The sequence below is a fragment of the Entelurus aequoreus genome, linkage group LG13 (genome assembly GCF_033978785.1).
Source record: "Entelurus aequoreus isolate RoL-2023_Sb linkage group LG13, RoL_Eaeq_v1.1, whole genome shotgun sequence".
Lineage (NCBI taxonomy): Eukaryota > Metazoa > Chordata > Actinopteri > Syngnathiformes > Syngnathidae > Entelurus > Entelurus aequoreus.
The window spans coordinates 70,138,485-70,160,910 of NC_084743.1; the positions used below are offsets into that span (position 1 = coordinate 70,138,485).

The following is a 22,426-nucleotide window of genomic DNA, read 5'->3' on the forward strand; positions in this document are numbered from 1 at the left end:
TTATAGTCCAAAAAGTACAGTACTTATAATGAATTAAAACAGTAGTATGTGCTTTTACTACAATCTACTTTAAAGTCTGTGCGGTATAAAGCAAGTATAACATCAATACAGTATTTGTTTTCCCATTTTTGTTGCAAACGTGTGCTTTTTGCGGTTAAGTTTTCTAAAAACACTTAAAACATTGATATCAAATTCATAAAATCATAAGTTAGTTCAACGTTAAAGGTGTTGTTTGCAACTTTCTCACAGTAACATTTTTCAAAGCAAAAATTTAACAAAAGAACACCACCGTCTAGCTTATGTTACCATTAGTGGTTCAAAACTAATGCGCGTGCATATGTCATTACGTACTAGAAGCCATGAGAGGGTGGGATGTACTGTGAAAAATACATCGGAAAGTTGGGCCACTCTAAGAATCTGTTTAAATGTTGCAAACAGCCTCTTTAATTAAAAAAAATACGCCTCAGAACAAGGAAAATATATTTTTATGTATTTTCTATTATAGTTTTTTCCTCGTCTACCTCTGGGATATGGTTTTAATAAACACTACCACTTACAGTAGGTAATGTTGCAATATTGCCTCATTCTTGTGAACATCATGCATGTGACTGAAGCATTAAGGAGTGGGACGATCCAGGCCGAGCTGCATTGTGCTCAAACAACCATCAGGTAGCATCTGTGAGCAGATAATACTGTATCATCCATCAGGTGTTAATAGACCAGGTGTGCATTCTTCACTCACGCTTTGAGTGAGGGGTGAGGCAAAAACCAACCCAGACCCACTGTACATAATGATATAAAAACTGTATATCATCATATGAAACAAGTTCAATAAATTAAATATGGACTTTTTGAACCATAATCAATAATATGTTTAAAAAGTGTGCAAATCTTCCATCCAGCAGTATCGTTGTACTTTTTCATGACCCCCACATTCTTCTCCAGCTTGTCCACAGGGGACTTATGGACACGCCTGTAACAATCTGTGCCAATGTAAGAACGGAGGTACATGCGACTCGGTGACTGGGGAGTGTTCGTGCCCTCCCGGGGTAAAAGGTCTACTCTGCGAGGATGGTGAGTATTTTACACATATAAAAATGACAAAAATAAATGATATACAAAATGACATCCATTGTTATTGTAGTTATTGCTCATCCTAAAGTGTTGACTGATGTCATTCATGATTCCAGGTTGTCCAAAGGGTTATTTTGGAAGTCTTTGCATGAGAAAGTGCAACTGTCCAAACAGTGGCCGCTGTCATCGTCTGCACGGAGCTTGTTTGTGTCCCCCTGGGCTGTACGGTCGACGCTGCCATTTGCGTGAGTAGGAACTTGACTTTACGGTGCAGACTTCTTTTTAAAAGGTGTTTGAGGGCAATTCGACTGAATCGATGCCATTTGCGTCGCCGGGAAATGACATACAGCGGAACCTTGACTCACGAACCCCTCATTATACGAACTTTTCTATTTACGAACCACAGAGCAAACAAAATTATGTTTTTGTTGCACGAACCTTGTTTCAATATACGGACGTTCCATCCATCCATTGTGTGCCTCACAGCGCAGCCATTTTGTCCCCGGCAGCACATCCATTGGGGGTGGGCTGATTGCTTGTTACAGTACTAGAGACTGTTTTAGCTTTTTCACAGCATTTGTTTGGTTTTGCTAGCTCAATATGAGTCCAAAGAAAGCACAGACAAGCTATGTGTGGTTTGAAACATTCAAGAAGTAAACACAGCACAGCGTTGGCGACACTGCTCCCTCCCCTTCTCTTCTGCTGCATGCTGAGAAGATTAACCAACAAGCTAAAGCGGATTTTATTTTCTATTCCTAATCATCGTAGCGACCTGGCTGTTAAAAGCTAAGGAGTTTTGTGATTTTAAACTGTGAGTGCGCCACAGGGCTAGTGGCGTGTCAGCAGGGCAGCTGCAAATGAGGACGGTTCAGCCAGTTGTTATTGTTTTGACTTTGCTATTAGATAGAATGTTGAGTATGTTTGTTTGATATACAGAACTGTATAGCGCTTTATATTGTGTTGAAAGTGTACAAACCTTTACTAAAATATTAACTTTTGTTGAGGCTGGAACCCATTATTTATGTTTACATTGTTTCTTATGGAGAAATGTGCTTCAATCTACTAACTTTTCTATTTATGAACCCTTTATAGAACCAATTAAATATGTAAATCCAGGTTCCACTCTATACAAATGCATGATAAAGCTAACTGTAAAGTAAATTGTTTTATTGAGCAAGTACAATGATCAGATTGCATATTTGTAAGACTGTAGGAGTTCTTAACTTTTTGACCTCGGGGCTTAACTTTTCCACTAGAGGGGCCCGGGCCTCTTGGGTTCAGATCCGGGTGGCCGTTACGCCCAATCACGCCTGTCCAGGTTTCACGGTCGTTGCCAATGTGAGAGTAGAATTCCCCCAGCAGAACAAGGGAATCACCTGGGGGACCACTCTTCAGTACTCCCTCTCGGGAATCCTAAAAAGGCGGGAACTTAGAAATACTGTTTGGGGCATATGTGCAAACAACAGTCAGGACCCGTCCCCCCCACCTGGAGGCGGAGGGAAGCTACACTCTCGTCTGAGCAGCAAGTTTTGCCACCCCCGTCCGTCGCCTATCACTGCTCGGAACGTCAGAGTGGAAGAGAGTCCAGCCCCTCTTGAGAGGACTGGTTCCAGAGCCCTAGCTCTGACTAGATCCAGCCGAAACTTCTCCAACTCGTGCACAAGCTCCTTCCCCGCCAGCGAGGTGACAATCCACGTCCCAAGGGCTAGCTTCTGTAGCCGAGGATCGGAACGCCAAAGTCCCTGCCTTTAGCTGCCGCCCAGTTCACACTGTGCCCAACCTCTATTCCCCCCCCTAAGAGTAGTGAGCCCATTGGAGGGGGGACCCACGTTGCCTCTTTGGGCTGTGCCTGATTACCACGGAAGTTATATTATTAACTATTATTAATAGAAATGTCCGATAATATCGGCAGATAAATGCTTTAAAATCCCGATTTTCCCGGGAGACTCCCGAATTTCAGTGCCCCTCCCGAAAATCTCCCGGGGCAACCATTCTCCCGATTTCCACCCGGACAACATTATTGGGGGCGTGCCTTAAAGGCACTGCCTTTAGTGTCCTCTACAACCTGTCGTCACGTCCGCTTTTCCTCCATACAAACAGCGTGCCGGCCCAATCGCATAATATATGCGGCTTTTACACACACATTAGTGAATGCAAAGCATACTTGGTCAACAGCCATACAAGTCACACTGAGGGTGACGTGTAAACAACTTTAACACTGTTACAAATATGCGCCACACTGTGAACCCACAACAAACAAGAATGACAAACACATTTCGGGAGAACATCCGCACCGTAACACAACATAAACACAACAGAACAAATACCCAGAACCCCTTGCAGCACTAACTCTTCCGGGATGCTACAATATACACCCCCCGCTACCACCATGTTGGCACTTTTTTCCATAACTGGAGTTGAAGTTGTTCTCTTATTTTGGAAAACCTTGTTTTTGATTGATTGATTGAAACTTGTATTAGTAGATTGCACAGTACAGTACATATTCCGTACAATTGACCACTAAATGGTAACACCCGAATAAGTTTTTCAACTTGTTTAAGTCGGGGTCCACGTTAATCAATTCATGGTAAAGTCACATTGTTTAATGCATCCAGCGGGGTATCACAGCAAAATTAGGCATAATAATGTGTTAATCCCACGACTGTATACACTATCGTTCAAAAGTTTGGGGTCACATTGAAATGTCCTTATTTTTGAAGGAAAAGCACTGTACTTTTCAATGAAGATAACTTTAAACTAGTCTTAACTTTAAAGAAATACACTCTATACATTGCTAATGTGGTAAATGACTATTCTGGCTGCAAATGTCTGGTTTTTGGTGCAATATCTACATAGGTGTATAGAGGCCCATTTCCAGCAACTATCACTCCAGTGTTCTAATGGTACAATGTGTTTGCTCATTGGCTCAGAAGGCTAATTGATGATTAGAAAACCCTTGTGCAGTCATGTTCACACATCTGAAAACAGTTTAGCTCGTTACAGAAGCTACAAAACTGACCTTCCGTTGAGCAGATTGAGTTTCTGGAGCATCACATTTGTGGGGTCAATTAAACGCTCAAAATGGCCAGAAAAAGAGAACTTTCATCTGAAACTCGACAGTCTATTTTTGTTCTTAGAAATGAAGGCTATTCCACAAAATTGTTTGGGTGACCCCAAACTTTTGAACGGTAGTTTATATCGGTATCGGTTGATATCGGAATCGGTAATTAAGAGTTGGACAATATCGGGGCAAAAAAGCCATTATCGGACATCTCTAATTATTAACCTTTGTCACACTCTCAGAAACACTTCCTCTAGTCTTAAACCCTTTCTACACTCTTATGTAACTGTAAAATATAAAATATTGGTACTCACAAATGATGATGCTAAAGAATGAGCTTTTTGGCGCAGTCTTTTGAGTAAGACACTGTTGCCCGTTGTCCTTATTCTCTTTCTTCATGTTGCCAAGCGAAGTGTCATTGATTCTGTAAAGGCAGCTAGTAGATAGCAGCTCATACCAACCAAGCAATGCAGAGGTTCATCTTTTCTCCGATGGTAAGCAGCTCACTTTGAGTCTTGGGGCGCACAACTTTTTGGACGACACGGAAGGGCTTCAAATAAATCTAAATGTTAAGACAAAAACATGGCGCAAACACACAAACAGCATCTGCCAGGACAGAGAGAACACAGTGCTCTGTGATTGGTCCGCCATCAGCCAATAGTGTGCCGTGTATGATGTCACCTGGGTTGGATGTTGTTGACAAAATACAGAAATTGACGTTTAATTCGAGAGTTACAACAATAAAATGGCACAGATTCCCGTAGAATGGCCTTGAATACTATCAATAACAAATGGTTACATGGCTTTTAGCGGTACATTATGTACAGTAGGAAAGGAATTCATATGGCCTCATTCCTGGGTGGAAGGGGGGGGGGGGTAATCATTTGGCAATGCGTTTTGCTGGAAATGATGGAAAGCGCCACTCCACATAGCAACTGATGCTGTGCTCAAAGTTGGAATTGCCACAAAACACATTTTAAGATATTCAACACTCTACTGCCATTTGGCGGCTAAAGTGGATAGTACACCCCCCCAATTTGTCACGTTTCATGTGTCAGGTAAACCGCAACAAATGGGGCCATATGAATCCCCTTCCTACTGTACAAATAATGTACACATCCTCAGGTTTTTTTCACTGTGAAATCTTGCTTAGATTTCAGTTTCAGTCGTGTTTAGTCGTTTGGAAGGTGGCAGCAGGTAAGAGGGCAACTCACGCGGGAGCCAATGGCCTTCGAGTTTACCTTCAATAAGGTGGACAGCCAAAGCAAACTCCTCATTGTCCAACATACCATCACCATCGACATCTGACAGCCGCCAGATATGTGCAAGCACTGAATTGGGCAGAAGGGTTGTCATCATCCACGCTTTGACTTTGGTGCCACTCAGTTTGCCCTCGTTTGGGCTGAGGTTGTAGAAGATCTCGTCATACTTTGGCTTGTGTCTCTCCACGACCCACTCGTGGAGGTCCTGGTCGCTGTCTTCTTTGAGTTCTTTGAAGGGATGTCTCTTGTAATGTTCGCGCCTGAACGTTCCGAGGAACTCGCCATCGAGCACGCCCGGGAGGGATTTCTTTATCAGTTCTTGTTGCTGCAGCATGGGCACCAGGTTTGCTATGTCGTTGTTTAGGAGTTTATCGAGCGAAGCCATCAGACTCGGTTTGAGTTTCTTGAACTTGGAGAAATTCTGACCCAGGAGCTGCTCCTGAAAGAGTAAAGTTGCAAAGAACTAATTAAGGCAGGGAAGAATTTATACTATATATCAGAGGATGTCGATGTTTTCCAGGCCAAGGACCCCCAAACTGATGTAGAGAAGGAGTGGGGACCCTTTACTTATATATCTTCTCTGAAATTATGATTTTATTTTAAAAATAAACTGCTCCGAAAGGTACGGTTGTGCAATACGAACAATATTCAAATAATAGTAAATTGAATGAATTCACTAAAATACAAGAAAAGACCAACCTTGTGTGTTTATTGAGGACATTTAGATAATAACTGGCTGTGCAATTTTGCATAGCTGAGTTTTTAGATGCGAGCCGATATATTCTATAAGTTTTTTTTGCTGATATCGGACCAAAATCCGATATCAGTATCGGCTCGGGCACCCCGATTAAAAACTGCATTATAAGCTACTTTACACAGAGTCTGTGGTAATGTTTTACTGCAGTAGATGGTCCTGAGCAACGTCAAACAAGCTATGTACTCAAAATCCGATACTCTAAAACTTCTGATACAATCATTTGTCATTTCCCATCCGGCAACGCTCGTCTTTGATCTCATAAAATTGTGCAGGTTTATGTCTGCTTACTTTGTAGCTACCCCCAAACGTTTTGTTCAGCAGCAAATGTTCAATAATCCAAATTCTTGTCATAGTTGCTGGCTCTGCGTTAGGTTTAGGCTTACGTTAAATGAATGGTACATTTTCTTCCGGGTCATTCCTTAAGTGGTTAGGCTGTGTTAAGCAGTGTGAGTGGTAGCAGCATGTAAACCTGACCTGCATCTTGGTGCAGTCGGGGAAATCTCCTGCTGGAACTCGGTGTTGCTGCTGGATCTTGGTGAAAATGACAGGAAGCTGGTAGATCAGATTGTGCTTCGTGCTCTCTTTGCAAAAAAAAGTTGGCATCTCTTGCTTCAAATAGCTGATAATGTGTGCATGGGCCTAAGAGGGCGAGAAAGCAAACATTTAATAAAACTATTGGTGTCCCCGTACAATCTTTTTACTTTCATTACGACAACGACATTGGAGCCATGAGTATTGGCCGACACCGATATTGATCCGATACGATATCAGCAGGAATCATACATACTTCTGCTATTTTGTAGTGTCGAATGTTAAAAAAGGTTGGATCAAGTGAAATTAGTCAGAGAACAATGTAGGTATGAAAAACAATAACATTTATTACTAACCATCTGGAATGCTGTCTTTAAGTTTTAATGGAGTGGCAGTTTGTTTTTTAGTGACACCTACTGCATCATTAAGTCAGTCTCATGATGCACTGAATTGATTGTTACTGGATACTTTCTAATACACTTCTGCCTTGGACATATTATTTTTGTATACTTATGTTGACAAATATGGTGTTTTCGACTGCTGTATTGTGCAATTAAGGCAGTTGTTCTCAATTATTTTCTGTGACACAATTATTTTATTTACACGCATCCCCCAAATGAGTGAGTTGGTGTAATTACCTTTTAGATATTGATGATAAATTGCACCCCCTAGTGGATTTATGTTGTTTGAGAGGGATTTTCCTATGGTATTAAAAACTTGTTAAAACGGTTGGCTCGATCGTCATCATTTCGTTTGCATTTGGCATCAGAAAGGATAATAGTTTGTTGACCCCGGCTGAGAATCGTATTCAGTACCTTCCAATATTGCTTTGGATTTTCATAACAAGCCTGTGTATTTCTGTTTCGTCTGGCTATAATTGAAAGTGTCAATTTATTTTTTGTATTTTGTATATATTTCTTTGTTTTCATGAGTTTGATTAACTGTATCTGTCAAGATATACGCTATTACACTATTGCCTCTCATGCCCCCCCACAGGGGCCCAACCCACTATTTGTGAAGCACTGAATTAAGGACACTTATTATCTATGTCTAGCTTGCGTGCTATTGTGTGCTTAGCTGTTGTGTAGCGCCTAGCTTCAAGTAGTCTGCCATGTTTACCTTTTGTAAATTACTTGACTAAAGTGTGTGCTTACTGGAGGACATTCCGCTGTCCATATTTATGTCCACTGTAATATTACACGCAGTTTGAACAGTAACATTGTGGTTAAATATAGCAAAATAAAACACAAATCACTTGAGTGATTATTTGGCGTTCCACTAAATAGAGCCGGCGTATACCACTAGTTGTACATAAAAGTTCAAGTTAAAGTACCAATGATTGTCACACACACACTCTGTGTGCCGAAATTATTCTCTGCATTTGACCCATCACCCTTGATCACCCCCTGGGAGGTGAGGGGAGCAGTGAGCAGCAGCGGTGGCCGCGGCCGGGAATATTTTTTGTGATTTAATCCCCAATTCCAACCCTTGATGCTGAGTGCCAAGCAGGGAGTGTACCAAAGTTTGAGAATCACTGGTTTAGATTTAGCTGATATCATCCTAATACTTTTTTTGCTGATATCGGACTAATACTGTATATCAGGGGTGTCCAAACTTTTTCTACTGAGGGCCGCATATGGAAAAATTAAAGCCTGCGCGGGCCATTTTGATAGTTTTCATTTTCAAATCATAACAAAATATATGGATTTTGTTTTTTTTTTACCTTTAGGGCTCCCGGGGACCATACAGTTTCTAAGTCATTAAAATGTTAAAAACAAGTCAAATAATTTTTTTATTTAACGGTTACAGTAAATCTCTACAGTATATAAACTTCAGGTTGATATAAAATTTAAAAAACCAAAAAGGTTTTATGCCTTTTCTGTCAAGACAACTTTGTTTTTTATAATAAAACTGAAATATGCAGTATTTCCCCCACTGCCCAAAACATTCAGAAAGCAATGTTTGATGTGAAGTAATTAGAGCCTTAAAAACATCAATAATGCAAGACACCATTGATATTAATTAATTGTTATTTTTGAGTAATCACAGTGAAAAGATAAATAAAATCCCATTAAATATATTTAGGATACAAAAGGTGCCCCACTCAAAGTGATACATTTGTATTAGGTTTTTTTACTTTCAACACTTAAGTTACGAGATCAACTTCAGATATATCTGTCAATTTTAGGTTTGAACTATCATTTTGTTTGTTTTATGCTCTTTTGTCAAAGAAAACGTTGATGTTTTTGTATGGCAACCACACAATATATGCAATATTTTCCACATAAAACATTTTAAAGTGAAATATTTGAAATAATGGGAGCCTTGAATAGGTCAATAATTCATTATAACATTGATTTTTTTTTTTTTTTTAAGCAATGGCAAAAAAAGAAAAATAAAGATAGACAAAAGAAAAAAAAACAGCCTGCTTGGCAGCTTTGTGTCAACATTGCAACTTTTTCTAATTAATGTTTATTTTTTGAATAGCATTTCCAGAATGTGTGGCGGGCCGATAAACAATTAGCTGCGGGCCGCAAATGGCCCCAGGGCCGCACTTTGGACACCCCTGCTGTATATGATATTGCTATCAGATCGAGACACCACGAAATAAAACACCAAAATGAGTAGACTCTCTTACCCTCACCAGCCGGGCTCTCTTCACCAAGTCATTCAGTTTCCTCACGGCAGCGTTATGTGGAAGGTTCCTTATGTCGGCCAAGAGATCCTCCTCCTCCAGCTCGATCAGTTCGTAGTGGTCACACGTTTGTCTTGGCTCTGACCAAAAAGATCCGATGTAAACTCGCAAAATTTCAGGCGTCCTAAACACTTTGCCCAACGACCACATGAGGGCGCCATATACTCTCATGAGTTGCTGGGAGTCGACCCTGTCGGCCTTGTTCAGGACCACTCGTAACTTGTCCTCGTAGCCAAACAGAGCCCCGAAGGCCCGGGTGAGCTCATCTGAGAACTCCAGCTTGTGTGCGTCGAACAGCAGGATTATTCGATCCACACGCTCGGCGAACCAGCGCAGCACGGCTGGGAAGTCGTAGCCTGAGGAGGAGGAACACAGGGTTTTCATTAGCGCCCCGTGGTAATGAGGTCTGCCTCGGTGCCTCAAGGAGCAAGAAACATGTAACATATCCCAGTGGCCCCCACTGCTTTCAGCCATTTCAGTTCCACCCACAGATCAACGTGTCAATAAAACACAGCAGAGAACAGCTATGATACTTTCTGCTCGTCTCCTTCCAACACTGTCACAATGTTCTCATCTGTTGTGGTTACCACTCAAACCAATTTTATTGAACTTTGCATAAGTCAGATTCTTTCTTTTGTTACATCTGTTTTTACTACAGTCTTGATATCAACTGGATGTCTGCAGATGCTACGAGAAAAACACGAGAAAAACTGGTATCTGAACTCACCCCTGCTTAGTTTTTTCCTTGCTGCAGTTAAAATGCCCGGTGTGTCGATGATGCTGATACTCTCAAGGACCTGATTGGGCATCTGCACACACTGAAACCTGGAATTAGATTATTATATCACTTTATAAATTAATAAAAAGGCCCCCAAACGATGAAAATATGTAATCATATGCTTTGTTTAATTGATTTCTCTTTTTCATTTTAATTAAAACTTTACTTTAATCAAAACAAATCACATTTTGTCCAGAGTTAACTCATGATTAGTCGCAAAGAGGTTTTTAAAAGAAATCTTTATTAAGTATACCTTTTTAAAATGCACACACAACATGGGACTTGACAATATATGATTATGCAAATGTTTGTTTATTAAACATTAAGCTTTTTTAAACAGTTCAACACAACAATCTTATTATGAAAATAAATAAATACATTAAAAAAAATAAATAAATAAATAAATAAAATAGATATATATATATAAATATATATATATATATTTACTTTATATATAAATATATATATATATATTTACTTTATATATATATATATATATATATATATATATATATATATATATATATATATATATATATATATATATATATATATATATATATATATATATATATATATATATATATATATATATATATATATACATACATACATACATATATATATATATATATATATATTTACTTTATATACCGCCCTGAGATCGGTAGGTTGTGAGTTCAAACCCCGACCGGGTCATACCAAAGACTATAAAAATGGGACCCATTACCTCCCTGCTTGGCACTCAGCATCAAGGGTTGGAATTGGGGGTTAAATCACCAAAAATGATTCCCGGGCGCGGCTACGCTGCTGCCCACTGCTCCCCTCACCTCCCAGGGGGTGATCAAGGGGATGGGTCAAATGCAGAGGACAAATTTCACCACACCTAGTGTGTGTGTGACAATCACAATCACATATACATACATACATACATACATACATACATACATATATATATATATATATATATATATATATATATATATATATATATATATATATATATATATATATATATATATATATATATATATATATATATATATATATAGTCCAGGTTACTGTGGTTTATCCGTTATACAGTGCTCAATACCGGGGTAGAGCAGGTTAGCCTGCTCTTCAGGGGAATAAACTCCCCTGAAGAGCAGGGAAACCTGTGAAACAGGTTTGTAGGGATGAAATAGCCTCCGTGTTTTTTTCTTGATCTAACGTACATACAGGTATGTATATATATTAGGGCTTTCAAGTGATAATTTTTTAAATCAGATTAATCACACTCTAATTCTGTGATTAATCATGATCGATCACAGGTTATTATTTGCTTGCATGAATAACATTTTCTTTAAAAAAAATACCGTAATATTTAAATACAAGTGCAATTTTGTAGTCAGAATGTCATACGGGAACTGTTTTACTGAACTGCAAGTCATTGATTTGCTCAAAACTTGGTGACAGTAAGTACAGTAAGAATTAAGTGCAGATTAATTTTTTTCAAATAGAAATATTTTCTGCTTAACTTAATAAAAATAAACATATTTCTTTAACAGGGGTATGTCCTGCTTAACTTAAAAGAGAATAAAGTCAGTGTGCAGCTTTATGATAGAGCAGGTCTCCAACTTTCATCACTGTGAAAACTACTGTTAGAAAAAGAGAGGTGAGATATTTGTTTCACTAATATAACATTTGTTAGTAGATCTCCTCTCAGCGAGATTATTTTCTTTATGCTATGTTGTGTAATTTATCATTAAATAAAAGCATTACACACACTCATAGCTCATTAAAGTGGAATAAATGACACGCCATTAATAGTTTTAAGCCACATACCTCAAATTGGAAGTGTAATATCCACATTAAATGACGTGTGCTGGACCTCGGACCAACTGCACTCAGTTACGAAACAAACACGCTCATATAAATATTGCGCTTATTGCAACCATAGACAGGAGAACACTTGTATTTAAACTCTCATACACTTACTTTCGTTACAGTATCTGCTGCGCTGACAAGATGCCTGCTCCGTGCGTGTTGGCGAAACTGCCGTGTCAAAACTGGCGTGTGATGTCACAATTTACCTTGTTCTTTTACAGGGCGCGACAACCCGGGAACATGGAAACTAAAATAATCGGCTCTGTTGGCCACTTAGTTAATAAAATTACTGGACAAGTGCGCCACTTGACTGCTCAATACTTTTGTTTCTAAATACGAAATGATTCCGTGTTTCAAGGGACCTTTGGCAATCCTATTTAAGTAGCATTTATGCTAGCGGCGCCATCCTCACATTCATGTTTTGCTTTAAACGTGAACAGAAAAACAAGCCCAAATAAGTAACCACACGTTCAAAAACAGGCCCAAAAATACGCAACCTGCGACTCATGAAATCTGCAGGCGAGTTTAGAAAAATCCAAGCCTAAAGTCGCTTTCATGGCAACACTGCTAGTGTTTCTAGTAGCTAGGAACTCACACCGACAGTGGATGGACATAACTTTGGTCTTGTAAAGAGAGCGACCTGCCAGGGCTTCAAAATTTTTTTTGCCGATAAAGGAAACTTTCGGTAACTTGTTACCTTCGCGCTAACTTTGACAGCCCTAATTAGGGATGTCCGATAATGGCTCTTTGCCGATATCCGATATTCCGATATTGTCCAACTCTTTAATTACCGATACCGATATCAACCGATACCGATATCAACCGATATATGCAGTCGTGGAATTAACACATTATTATGCCTAATTTGGACAACCAGGTATGGTGAAGATAAGGTACTTTTTTAAAAAATTAGTAAAATAAGATAAATAAATTAAAAACATTTTCTTGAATAAAAAACAAAGTACAACAATATAAAAACAGTTACATAGAAACTAGTAATGAATGAAAATGAGTAAAATGAACTGTTAAAGGTTAGTACTATTAGTGGACCAGCAGCACGCACAATCATGTGTGCTTACGGACTGTATCCCTTGCAGACTGTATTATATAATGTAGGAACCAGAATATTAATAACAGAAAGAAACAACCCTTTTGTGTGAATGAGTGTAAATGGGAGAGGGAGGTTTTTTGGGTTGGTGCACTAATTGCAAGTGTATCTTGTGTTTTTTATGTTGATTTAATTAAAAAAAAAAAATAAAAAAAAATAAAGATACCGATGATAAAAAAAACGATACCGATAATTTCCGATATTACATTTTAACGCATATATCGGCCGATAATATCTGCAGGCCGATATTATCGGACATCTCTAGCCCTAATTAATATATATAAAAGGGGAGAGGTGTGAAAATTCCAATTGAGATTAAGGACTGCAATGCAGGTTAATAGATCATAGAAATCTTCAGGTACCAGACCATGGTAAGAGCTGTGATCTTGGGGTAGTGCGATATAGACGATATACAGTAAATTAAATTTAAATGCTATAGTTATATCGTGTTGATGACGCATTTTAGCTGTTTTCTATAAATTTAATTGTGATGAAAGAATGAGCGTGTCCTCAACGCAACGTAGCGTCTTTGCTAATGTCCCTCCACAGTGCAAAGCCACTTCCAAGTCACCAAATCTCGCCTCCATGGCGGCAAATAAACTTCTTTTACAAATCATCACTGACAAGGAATAGCTATACATGCTACACACTGTAGGAGGATATGCTAACCACTAAGACTGCTTGAATGTAAACATTCGCTTATTAATCCACTGAACTCCAACAGTGTGGTGCCCTCTTCTACTCTCTGTGAACAATTTTGGACATTTTTCACAGAGAAAATATCAATGATTAGACTGTCCCTTCCTGCTGCTGTAGTCTCTGTGGAAACATGTCTTACTGCCTTTGAGTGTTTTGAGCCAGTGTTTTGATTGATTGATTGATTGAGACTTTTATTAGTAGGTTGCACAGTGAAGTACATATTCCGTACAATTGACCACTAAATGGTAACACCCGAATAAGTTTTTCAACTTGTTTAAGTCGGGGTCCACTTAAATTGATTCATGATACAGATATATACTATCATATATACTGTCATCATAATACAGTCATCACACAAGATAATCACATTGAATTATTTACATTATTTACAATCAGGGGTGTGGAGGGGGGGGGGGTAGGATATGGACAGCAAGTAGTGGACATAGAGAGAGAGAGAGAGAGAGAGAGAGAGAGGGAGAGAGAGAGAGAGAGAGAGAGAGAGAGATCAGAAGGCATAAGAAAAAGTATCTGCATTTGATTGTTTACATTTGATTATTAGCAATCCGGGGAGGGTGTTAGTTTAGGGTTGTAGCTGCCTGGAGGTGAACTTTTATTGCGGTTTTGAAGGAGGATAGAGATGCCCTTTCTTTTATACCTGTTGGGAGCGCATTCCACATTGATGTGGCATAGAAAGAGAATGAATTAAGACCTTTGTTAGTTCGGAATCTGGGTTTAACGTGGTTAGTGGAGCTCCCCCTGGTGTTGTGGTTATGACGGTCATTTACGTTAAGGAAGTAGTTTGACATGTACTTTGGTATCAGGGAGGTGTAGTGGATTTTATAGACTAGGCTCAGTGCAAGTTGTTTAACTCTGTCCTCCACCTTCAGCCAGCCCACTTTAGAGAAGTGGGTAGGAGTGAGGTGTGATCTGGGGTGGAGGTCTAGAAGTAACCTGACTAGCTTGTTCTGAGATCTTTGGAGTTTAGATTTGAGGGTTTTGGAGGTGCTAGGGTACCAGGAGGTGCATGCGTAATCGAAAAAGGGTTGAACGAGAGTTCCCGCCAGAATCCTCAAGGTGCTTTTGTTGACCAGAGAGGAGATTCTGTAGAGAAATCTCGCTCGTTGGTTAACCTTTCTGATTACCTTGGTTACCATTTTATCACAGGAAAGGTTAGCCTCTAGAATGGAACCTAGGTAGGTGACCTCATCTTTCCTGGTGATAACAATGATCACCCACTTTTATGGTAAAGTCATTGACTTTCTTAAGGTTGTCCCACTCCCTCCCTGAATGAACAAAAATAGCTCAACAGATAAAACCGTCTGCATGTCCACTGGACATTATCCCATGTCGGCTTTTTAAATAGGTTTTTAACTCTATTGGGCCTTTTAGTGTCCACCTAGTCAATTCCTCCCTGAGGTGTGGATGTTTCCCAAACTCCTTGAAACATGCTGTTGTCCAGCCACTAATCAAAAAGAATAACCTTGACCCCAATATTTTATCAAATTTTAGACCAATCTCAAAGTTGCCTTTTTTATCCAAGGTCCTAGAGAAGGTTATTTATGATGAACTTCTTCCTTATCTTAACTCAAATGATATTGGGGAAAAATTCCAGTTTGGTTTGAAATCACAACACAGCACAGAAACTGCCCTTTTAAGAGTTTTTAATGACCTGCTTTTAGCTGTGGACTCAGGTCAATCTGCAGTTCTTGTGCTTTTAGATTTGACAGCTGCTTTTGATACTGTGGACTACAGCATTCTTTTAACTCGCCTTGAGTCTTGTGTGGGTATTAGGGGAACAGCTCTAAAATGGTTCCAGTCATTTTTGACCAGCAGAAGATTTTCTGTAAACCTAGGCCAATACTCCTCCTCTGAGTCTCCCCTTAAGTATGGTGTACCCAAAAGTAAAATTTTAGCACCTGTCCTCTTTTCTTTATGCATGCTTTGCCTGGGTGCTGTTTTTAAAAAAGCACAATGTCTCTTTTCACTGTTTCGCAGACGCTATTCAAATATATCTGCATGTAACAGTAGGCAACACCCAGGTTGCGATGACTACTCTGCAGAACTGTTTGCATGATATACAGGAATGGTTGGGGGCCAATTTTTTTATACTTAAACAAAAATAAAACAGAAATCGTCGTATTTGGTCAAACAAACCGGCTGCAAGGACATGACAGTGCTCTTGGTGCTCTGTCATCATATTGCCACACGTCAGCAAGGAGCCTTGGAGTCACTTTTGACAGCTTGCTTAAGATGGACAAACAAATTAGCTCTGTCATTAAATCTAGCTTCTTTCAACTAAGACTCCTCGCAAAAATAAAACAGTATCTTCCACAGGCTGACTTTGAAAGAGCTATCCATGCATGTGTGACGTCACGGCTGGATTACTGTAATTCTTTGTATGCAGGCCTGGATCAGGGCTCTCTCCAGCGGCTGCAGCGCTTGCAGAATTCTGCTGCTCGTCTTTTAACTAAAACTAAACGACGTGAGCACATTACCCTGTACTGGCTTCCCTTCATTGGCTTCCAGTTACATTTAGAGTTGATTTTAAAATTGTACTTTTTGATTTTAAATGCTTGCACCAAGAAGCCTGGCCCTATCTTATTGAGCTGCTGCAGCCTTATTGTCCCAGCAGGACCCTGAGGTCTTCAGACCAGCTACTCCTGGCTGTCCCAAAAACTAGGCTAAAAAACAGAGGAGATAGAGCCGTCTCAGTGGCAGGGCCCAGACTGTGGAACAACATTCCACTATCTATTAGGTCCTCCCAGTCTCTGAGCCAATTTAAATCTAGGCTAAAAACATATTTTTACTCTGTGGCGTTCAAATCCAGTTAGACAGGGTATCTTGGTTGTTTTTATTTCTTTTTTTTAATCCTTTTTCATTTATTTATTACATTTTAGCATTTTAGGTGATATATTCTGCACTTCTTTTAAGGTATATTTTACTACCGTATTCATCCTTCCGTGTTACAATGTAAATGTGACACCATGTGGCCCTTTTCTTATGTCTGTACAGCACTTTGGCCAACTGGGGTTGTTTTTAAATGTGCTATATAACTGAATAAACTGATCCGAACAATAAATATGTACAGTAACAATTCCAGGTATAGTATCAGTATATGGTCGATAATACAGTGGTTAGATCGAGACTTTTTATTATCACAAAATCTTTTGTCGTTTTTGTTACTGTTAATGAACTCAGCATATAAGTCAGTGGACATACAGTCGCGATCAAAAGTTTACATAGCGCAGAATGTCATGGCTGCCTTGAGTTTCCAATAATTTCTACAATTCTTATTTTTTTGTGATAGAGTGATTGGAGCACATACTTTTTGGTCACAAAAACATTGATGAAGTTTGGTTCTTTTATGAATTTGTTATGGGTCTACTGAAAATGTGACCAAATCTGCTGGGTCAAAAGTATACATACAGCAATGTTAATATTTGGTTACATGTTCCTTGGCAAGTGTCACTGCTATAAGGCGCTTTGGTAGCTATCCACAAGCTTTTGGTTACATTTTTGACCACTCCTCTTGACAAAATTGGTGCAGTTCAGCTAAATTTGTTGGTTTTCTGACATGGACTTGTTTCTTCAGCATTGTCCACATGTTTAAGTCAGGACTTTGGGAAGACCATTCTAAAACCTTAATTCTAGCCTGATTTAGCCATTCCTTTACCACTTTTGACGGGTGTTTTGGGTCATTGTCCTGTTGGAACACCCAACTGCACCCAAGACCCAACCTCCGGGCTGATGGTTTTAGGTTGTCCTGAAGAATTTGGAGGTAATCCTCCTTTTTCATTGTCCCATTTACTCTCTGTAAAGCACCAGTTCCATTGGCAGCAAAACAGGCCCAGAGCATAATACAACTACCACCATGCTTGACGGTAGGCATGGTGTTCCTGGGATTAAAGGCATCACGTTTTCGCCTCCAAACATATTGCTGGGTATTGTGGCCAAACAGCTCAATCTTTGTTTCATCTGACCACAGAACTTTCCTCCAGAAGGTCTTATCTTTGTCCATGTGATGTCAGATTGAACTGTTTGGCCACAATACCTAGCAATATGTTTGGAGGAGAAAAGGTAAGGCCTTTAATCCCAGGAACACCATTCCTACCGTCAAGCATGGTGGTGGTAGTATTATGCTCTGGGCCTGTTTTGCTGCCAATGGAACTGGTGCTTTATAGAGAGTAAATGGGACAATGAAAAAGGAGGATTACCTCCAAATTCTTCAGGACAACCCAAAATCATCAGCCAGGAGGTTGGGTCTTGGGCGCAGTTGGGTGTTCCAACAGGACGATGACCCCAAATACACGTCAAAAGTGGTAAAGGAATGGTTAAATCAGGCTAAAATTTAGGTTTTAGAAAGGCCTTCTCAAAGTCCTGACATAAACATGTGGACAATGCTGGTCAGAAAACCAACACATTTTGTCAAGAGGAGTGGTCAAAAACTCAACCAGAAGCTTGCCAGAAGCTTGTGGATGGCTACCAAAAGCGCCTTATTGCAGTGAAACTTGCCAAGGGACAGTGGCCTAGTGGTTAGAGTGTCCGCCCTGAGATCGGTAGGTTGTGAGTTCAAACCCCGGCCGAGTCATACCAAAGACTATAAAAAAATGGGACCCATTACCTCCCTGCTTGGCACTCAGCATCAAGGGTTGGAATTGGGGGTTAAATCACCAAAAATGATTCCCGGGCGCAGCACCGCTGCTAGCCACTGCTCCCCTCACCTCTGAGGGGGTGGTCAAGGGGATGGGTCAAATGCAGAGGACAAATTTCACCACACCAAGTGTGTGTATGACAATCATTGGTACTTTAACTTAACTTAACATTACTGTATGTATACTTTTGACCCAGCAGATTTGGTCACATTTTCAGTAGACCCATAATAAATTCATAAAAGAACCAAACTTCATGAATGTTTTTTGTGACCAACAAGTATGTGCTCCAATCACTCTATCACAAAAAAATAAGAGTTGTAGAAATGATCGGAAACTCAAGACAGCCCTGACATTATGTTCTTTACAAGTGTATGTAAACTTTTGATCGCAACTGTAAGTGGGCTTTAAAGGAAAACTGCATTTATTTCGGAATTTTGCCCATCATTCACAATCCTTACATAAGAAAATAATACATGTTTTTTGTTTTTTTTATTGCATTTTAAATAGTAAATGAATGTGATTAAATATCCGCTTACAATGAACCCACGTGAGTCACTCTACTCTGCCTATACAAGCCCTTAAAAACACCCAAACACCTCCATTAAGGTTTTATAAACATGATTTAAGTATACATGTAATGTAGTAACGGGCACATTTAAAATGTACTTATTTTGCTTATTTCAAGCATACGCGGCGCATTAAATTAAAAAATGCATCACAACATTTACAACATCACTGATTACTATTCACTGCAGACTTAATGAGAGCCAACAAACATAATAAAACATCACACCGATTGCTGGAACTTTTTTCTTATAATCTTAGTCCCATTTAGATCAAGAACGATTCATAATCCTTGCGAAGAAAAGTGCCGTGAATGTAAGCTTCTTTTCATGTCGTTCTCGCTATTCCCGGGTCTAAATTGGCTGTCAAAGTGTACCAACTAGTCGGAATACATCCTCATCCTTCTACTATCCATGCGAAAGGCAGGATTTATGATCTACAATAAACTTCCACAACCAAGGAAGCATGAAGATGATGCCACACAAGCTATTGATCACGGCGCGGCTATAAATAGTTAGTCTGCATTAGCGTGTATAATAACAATATCACAAATACTTGGTTAATATTCAAGTCCCGAAATGTAAATGGAGTATTGTTTGTGGTTTTTGAATGGGTATTTATTGGGTTTTATGGGCGGAACAGAGGACCTCCCATTGGCTCCATTGTAAGCGGACTTTTATTTCCTTTTTTTACGAGTTTGAATGAATAAACAAAAATACATTCGTCGTCATGTCGTTCATAATGATTGTGAATGATTGGCAAAATTCCCAAAAAAACGCAGTTCTCCTTTAAGGGCAAAAACCAAAGGATTTAAATCAGAGCCAATAGTAGAGAATAGTACAAAAATGTAATTGATATTGCTACATCGCCATCCTGTGTATTTGTCTGCTTGTAATTTTGATCAATAATTGAATCATGCATTGATCTTGAAAATGTGAAGTATCATCCACTGGAACTACTGCACTTGGTATTGGATCGATACCCAACTTTGTAGTATCGCCAAAAACCAATATAGAGCCTTTGTAACTTGTTTTAAAATGGTTCTATTAGCAACGTTATGCTCTTGTCCTCACTTATAAAAACCGTACTTCCTCTCACTAACATTTTTGTTACAGCTCAGTAAGACTATCACTTCTAAAACAAGACCTTATATGACATTCCCCTTCCTCCTGTTACCTGTTTAGAAAAGTGTTTCCAAAAGGGTCAAGGTTGCGAAAGGGTTTTTTGGGATCCATGGTGAGGGCATTCCCTGGTATGACTCCCTCCGCCTCCCCATGCATTAAGGCTGTGAAGCAATCAGTGGTTGGCTCTGGTCCAACTCTGCTCCCCAAAAAGTCTTGTTCGATTAGATATCTGAGGATTACAAAGTGTTTTTCTGTAGAGTCAGCAGAATGCAGTGTTTTCAAATGCACAAAGTAATGCAATCTTGATACTTACCTGATAAAAGTCGTCTTTCCCGTTGAGTACTGACCCATCACCAGCACCATCGGCTTGTTGTCAAAGTCTGCGTCCTCGTAGCTTGGAGAGTGGAACTGATGGAAGGAATAGTGCTTCTCTATCGGCAACAGTCGTTTGTAGTAAAGATTCCTCAACTCCTCCTTCACCATATTGACATCCCCCAGGGTTTTAGGGTCGCCACGAAGTCTCCGGATAGACATCATGATCACTTCTTGCTGGTCTTTCAACGAAATGATAGCAGAACGCTCTCATGGAATATTGTCAGATTCTCACAGCTGCCTGCTCCATCCTGCAGCGGGACATGTGGAGGGTGGAGAGGGTGTAACCAGAGACTGCAGCTGCACCTCACACAAAGCCACTGTCAAGCGGGACAAGGGTGGAGTGGGGTTTTTGCTGCTGCATAGGGACAATTTTGGCAGACTACACATCGATTAATCATTCTTTACAATGATTGCAGATGTGTCCATGCTCATGCTGTAAATGTCTTACATGTGCAAGTCTTTGTTTTCAGTATCTTTTTTTTAATCAATAGTTGCATAAGACAAACTTTTTGTTTCATTACAAGTTAATAAAGTATCTTTTTTAATCAATAATTGCATAAAACAAACTTCTTTTTCACTAAAAATTAGTAAAATAATGTATACATTATTGTTTGTAATAATGGGAAACTTCCTTTTACTGAGTTGAGTTCTAATTAATTTTTGTACGCAAGAGTTTCCCCATTGGGTACTTCACTTAAAGGCCTACTGAAATGAATTTTTTTTATTTAAACGGGGATAGCAGATCTATTCTATGTGTCATACTTGATCATTTCGCGATATTGCCATATTTTTGCTGAAAGGATTTAGTATAGAACAACGACGATAAAGATTGCAACTTTTGGTATCTGATAAAAAAAAGGCTTGCCCCTACCGGAAGTAGCGTGACGTAGTCAGTTGAACATATACGCAAAGTTCCCTATTGTTTACAATGATGGCCGCATGAAGTGAGAGAGATTCGGACCGAGAAAGCGACAATTTCCCCATTAATTTGAGCGAGGATGAAAGATTTGTGGATGAGTAAAGTGCAAGTGAAGGACTAGTGGGGAGTTGAAGCTATTCAGATAGGGAAGATGCTGTGAGAGCCGGGGGTGACCTGATATTCAGCTGGGAATGACTACAACAGTAAATAAACACAAGACTCTATTAGCCACAACACAACCAGGCTTATATTTAATATGCCACAAATTAATCCTGCATAAAAACACCTGCGTGTTTGTTATGCTAGCTCCTAGCTCCTATGCTAGCTCCTAGCTCCATAGAACACGCCAATACAATTCAAACACCTGATCAACACACACAATCACTCAGCCCAAAAGACCGTTCACCTAACCCAAGGTTCATAAAGCTTATATATTTAAAAAAAGTTACGTACATACGCAAAAAAAAGTTGCGCACATACGGTCAAGCGATCAAATGTTTAGAAGCCAAAGCTGCATACTCACAGTAGCACGTCTGCGTCTTTGTCATCCAAATCAAAGTAATCCTGGTAAGAGTCTGTGTTGTCCCAGTTCTCTACAGGCGTCTGTGTATCGAAGTCAAAAGTCCTCCTGGCTAGAGTCTCTGTTATCCGAGTTCTTCCATTTTGACTGCATCTTTCGGGAATGTAAACAAAGAAGCGCCGGCTGTGTACTGTTGTTGCTGACTACGTTCGAAAAATACGTCCATTTCGCACCGACAACTTTCTTCTTTGCTTGCTCAGCTTCCTTCTCCATAATGCAATGAACATGATTGCAACAGATTCACGAACACAGATGTCCAGAATACTGTGGAATTATGAAATGAAAACAGAGCTTTTTCGTATTGGCTTCAATGTGGAAGGCATACCCGTGTTCGCCGGGCTACGTCACGCGCATACGTCATCCTCAGAGGCGTTTCGAACC

At 39.6% G+C, this 22,426-nt stretch overlaps 1 protein-coding gene and 1 pseudogene across 1 annotated transcript; one reads left to right on the top strand and one right to left on the bottom strand.

Moving 5' to 3' along the window:
- Nucleotides 1-22,426, top strand: part of LOC133663043 (multiple epidermal growth factor-like domains protein 6) — a 142,350-nt pseudogene that overhangs the window by 66,316 nt on the left and 53,608 nt on the right.
- On the bottom strand, nt 4,583-20,785 carry LOC133663965 (EH domain-containing protein 2-like). Its single transcript, XM_062068705.1, has 6 exons — nt 20,485-20,785; nt 20,224-20,400; nt 10,108-10,205; nt 9,324-9,736; nt 6,629-6,793; nt 4,583-5,836 (listed from the first exon to the last, which is right to left on the bottom strand). The coding sequence occupies exons 1-6, from the start codon at nt 20,706-20,708 to the stop codon at nt 5,285-5,287; spliced, it is 1,629 nt and encodes a 542-aa protein (XP_061924689.1). The 5' UTR covers nt 20,709-20,785; the 3' UTR covers nt 4,583-5,284.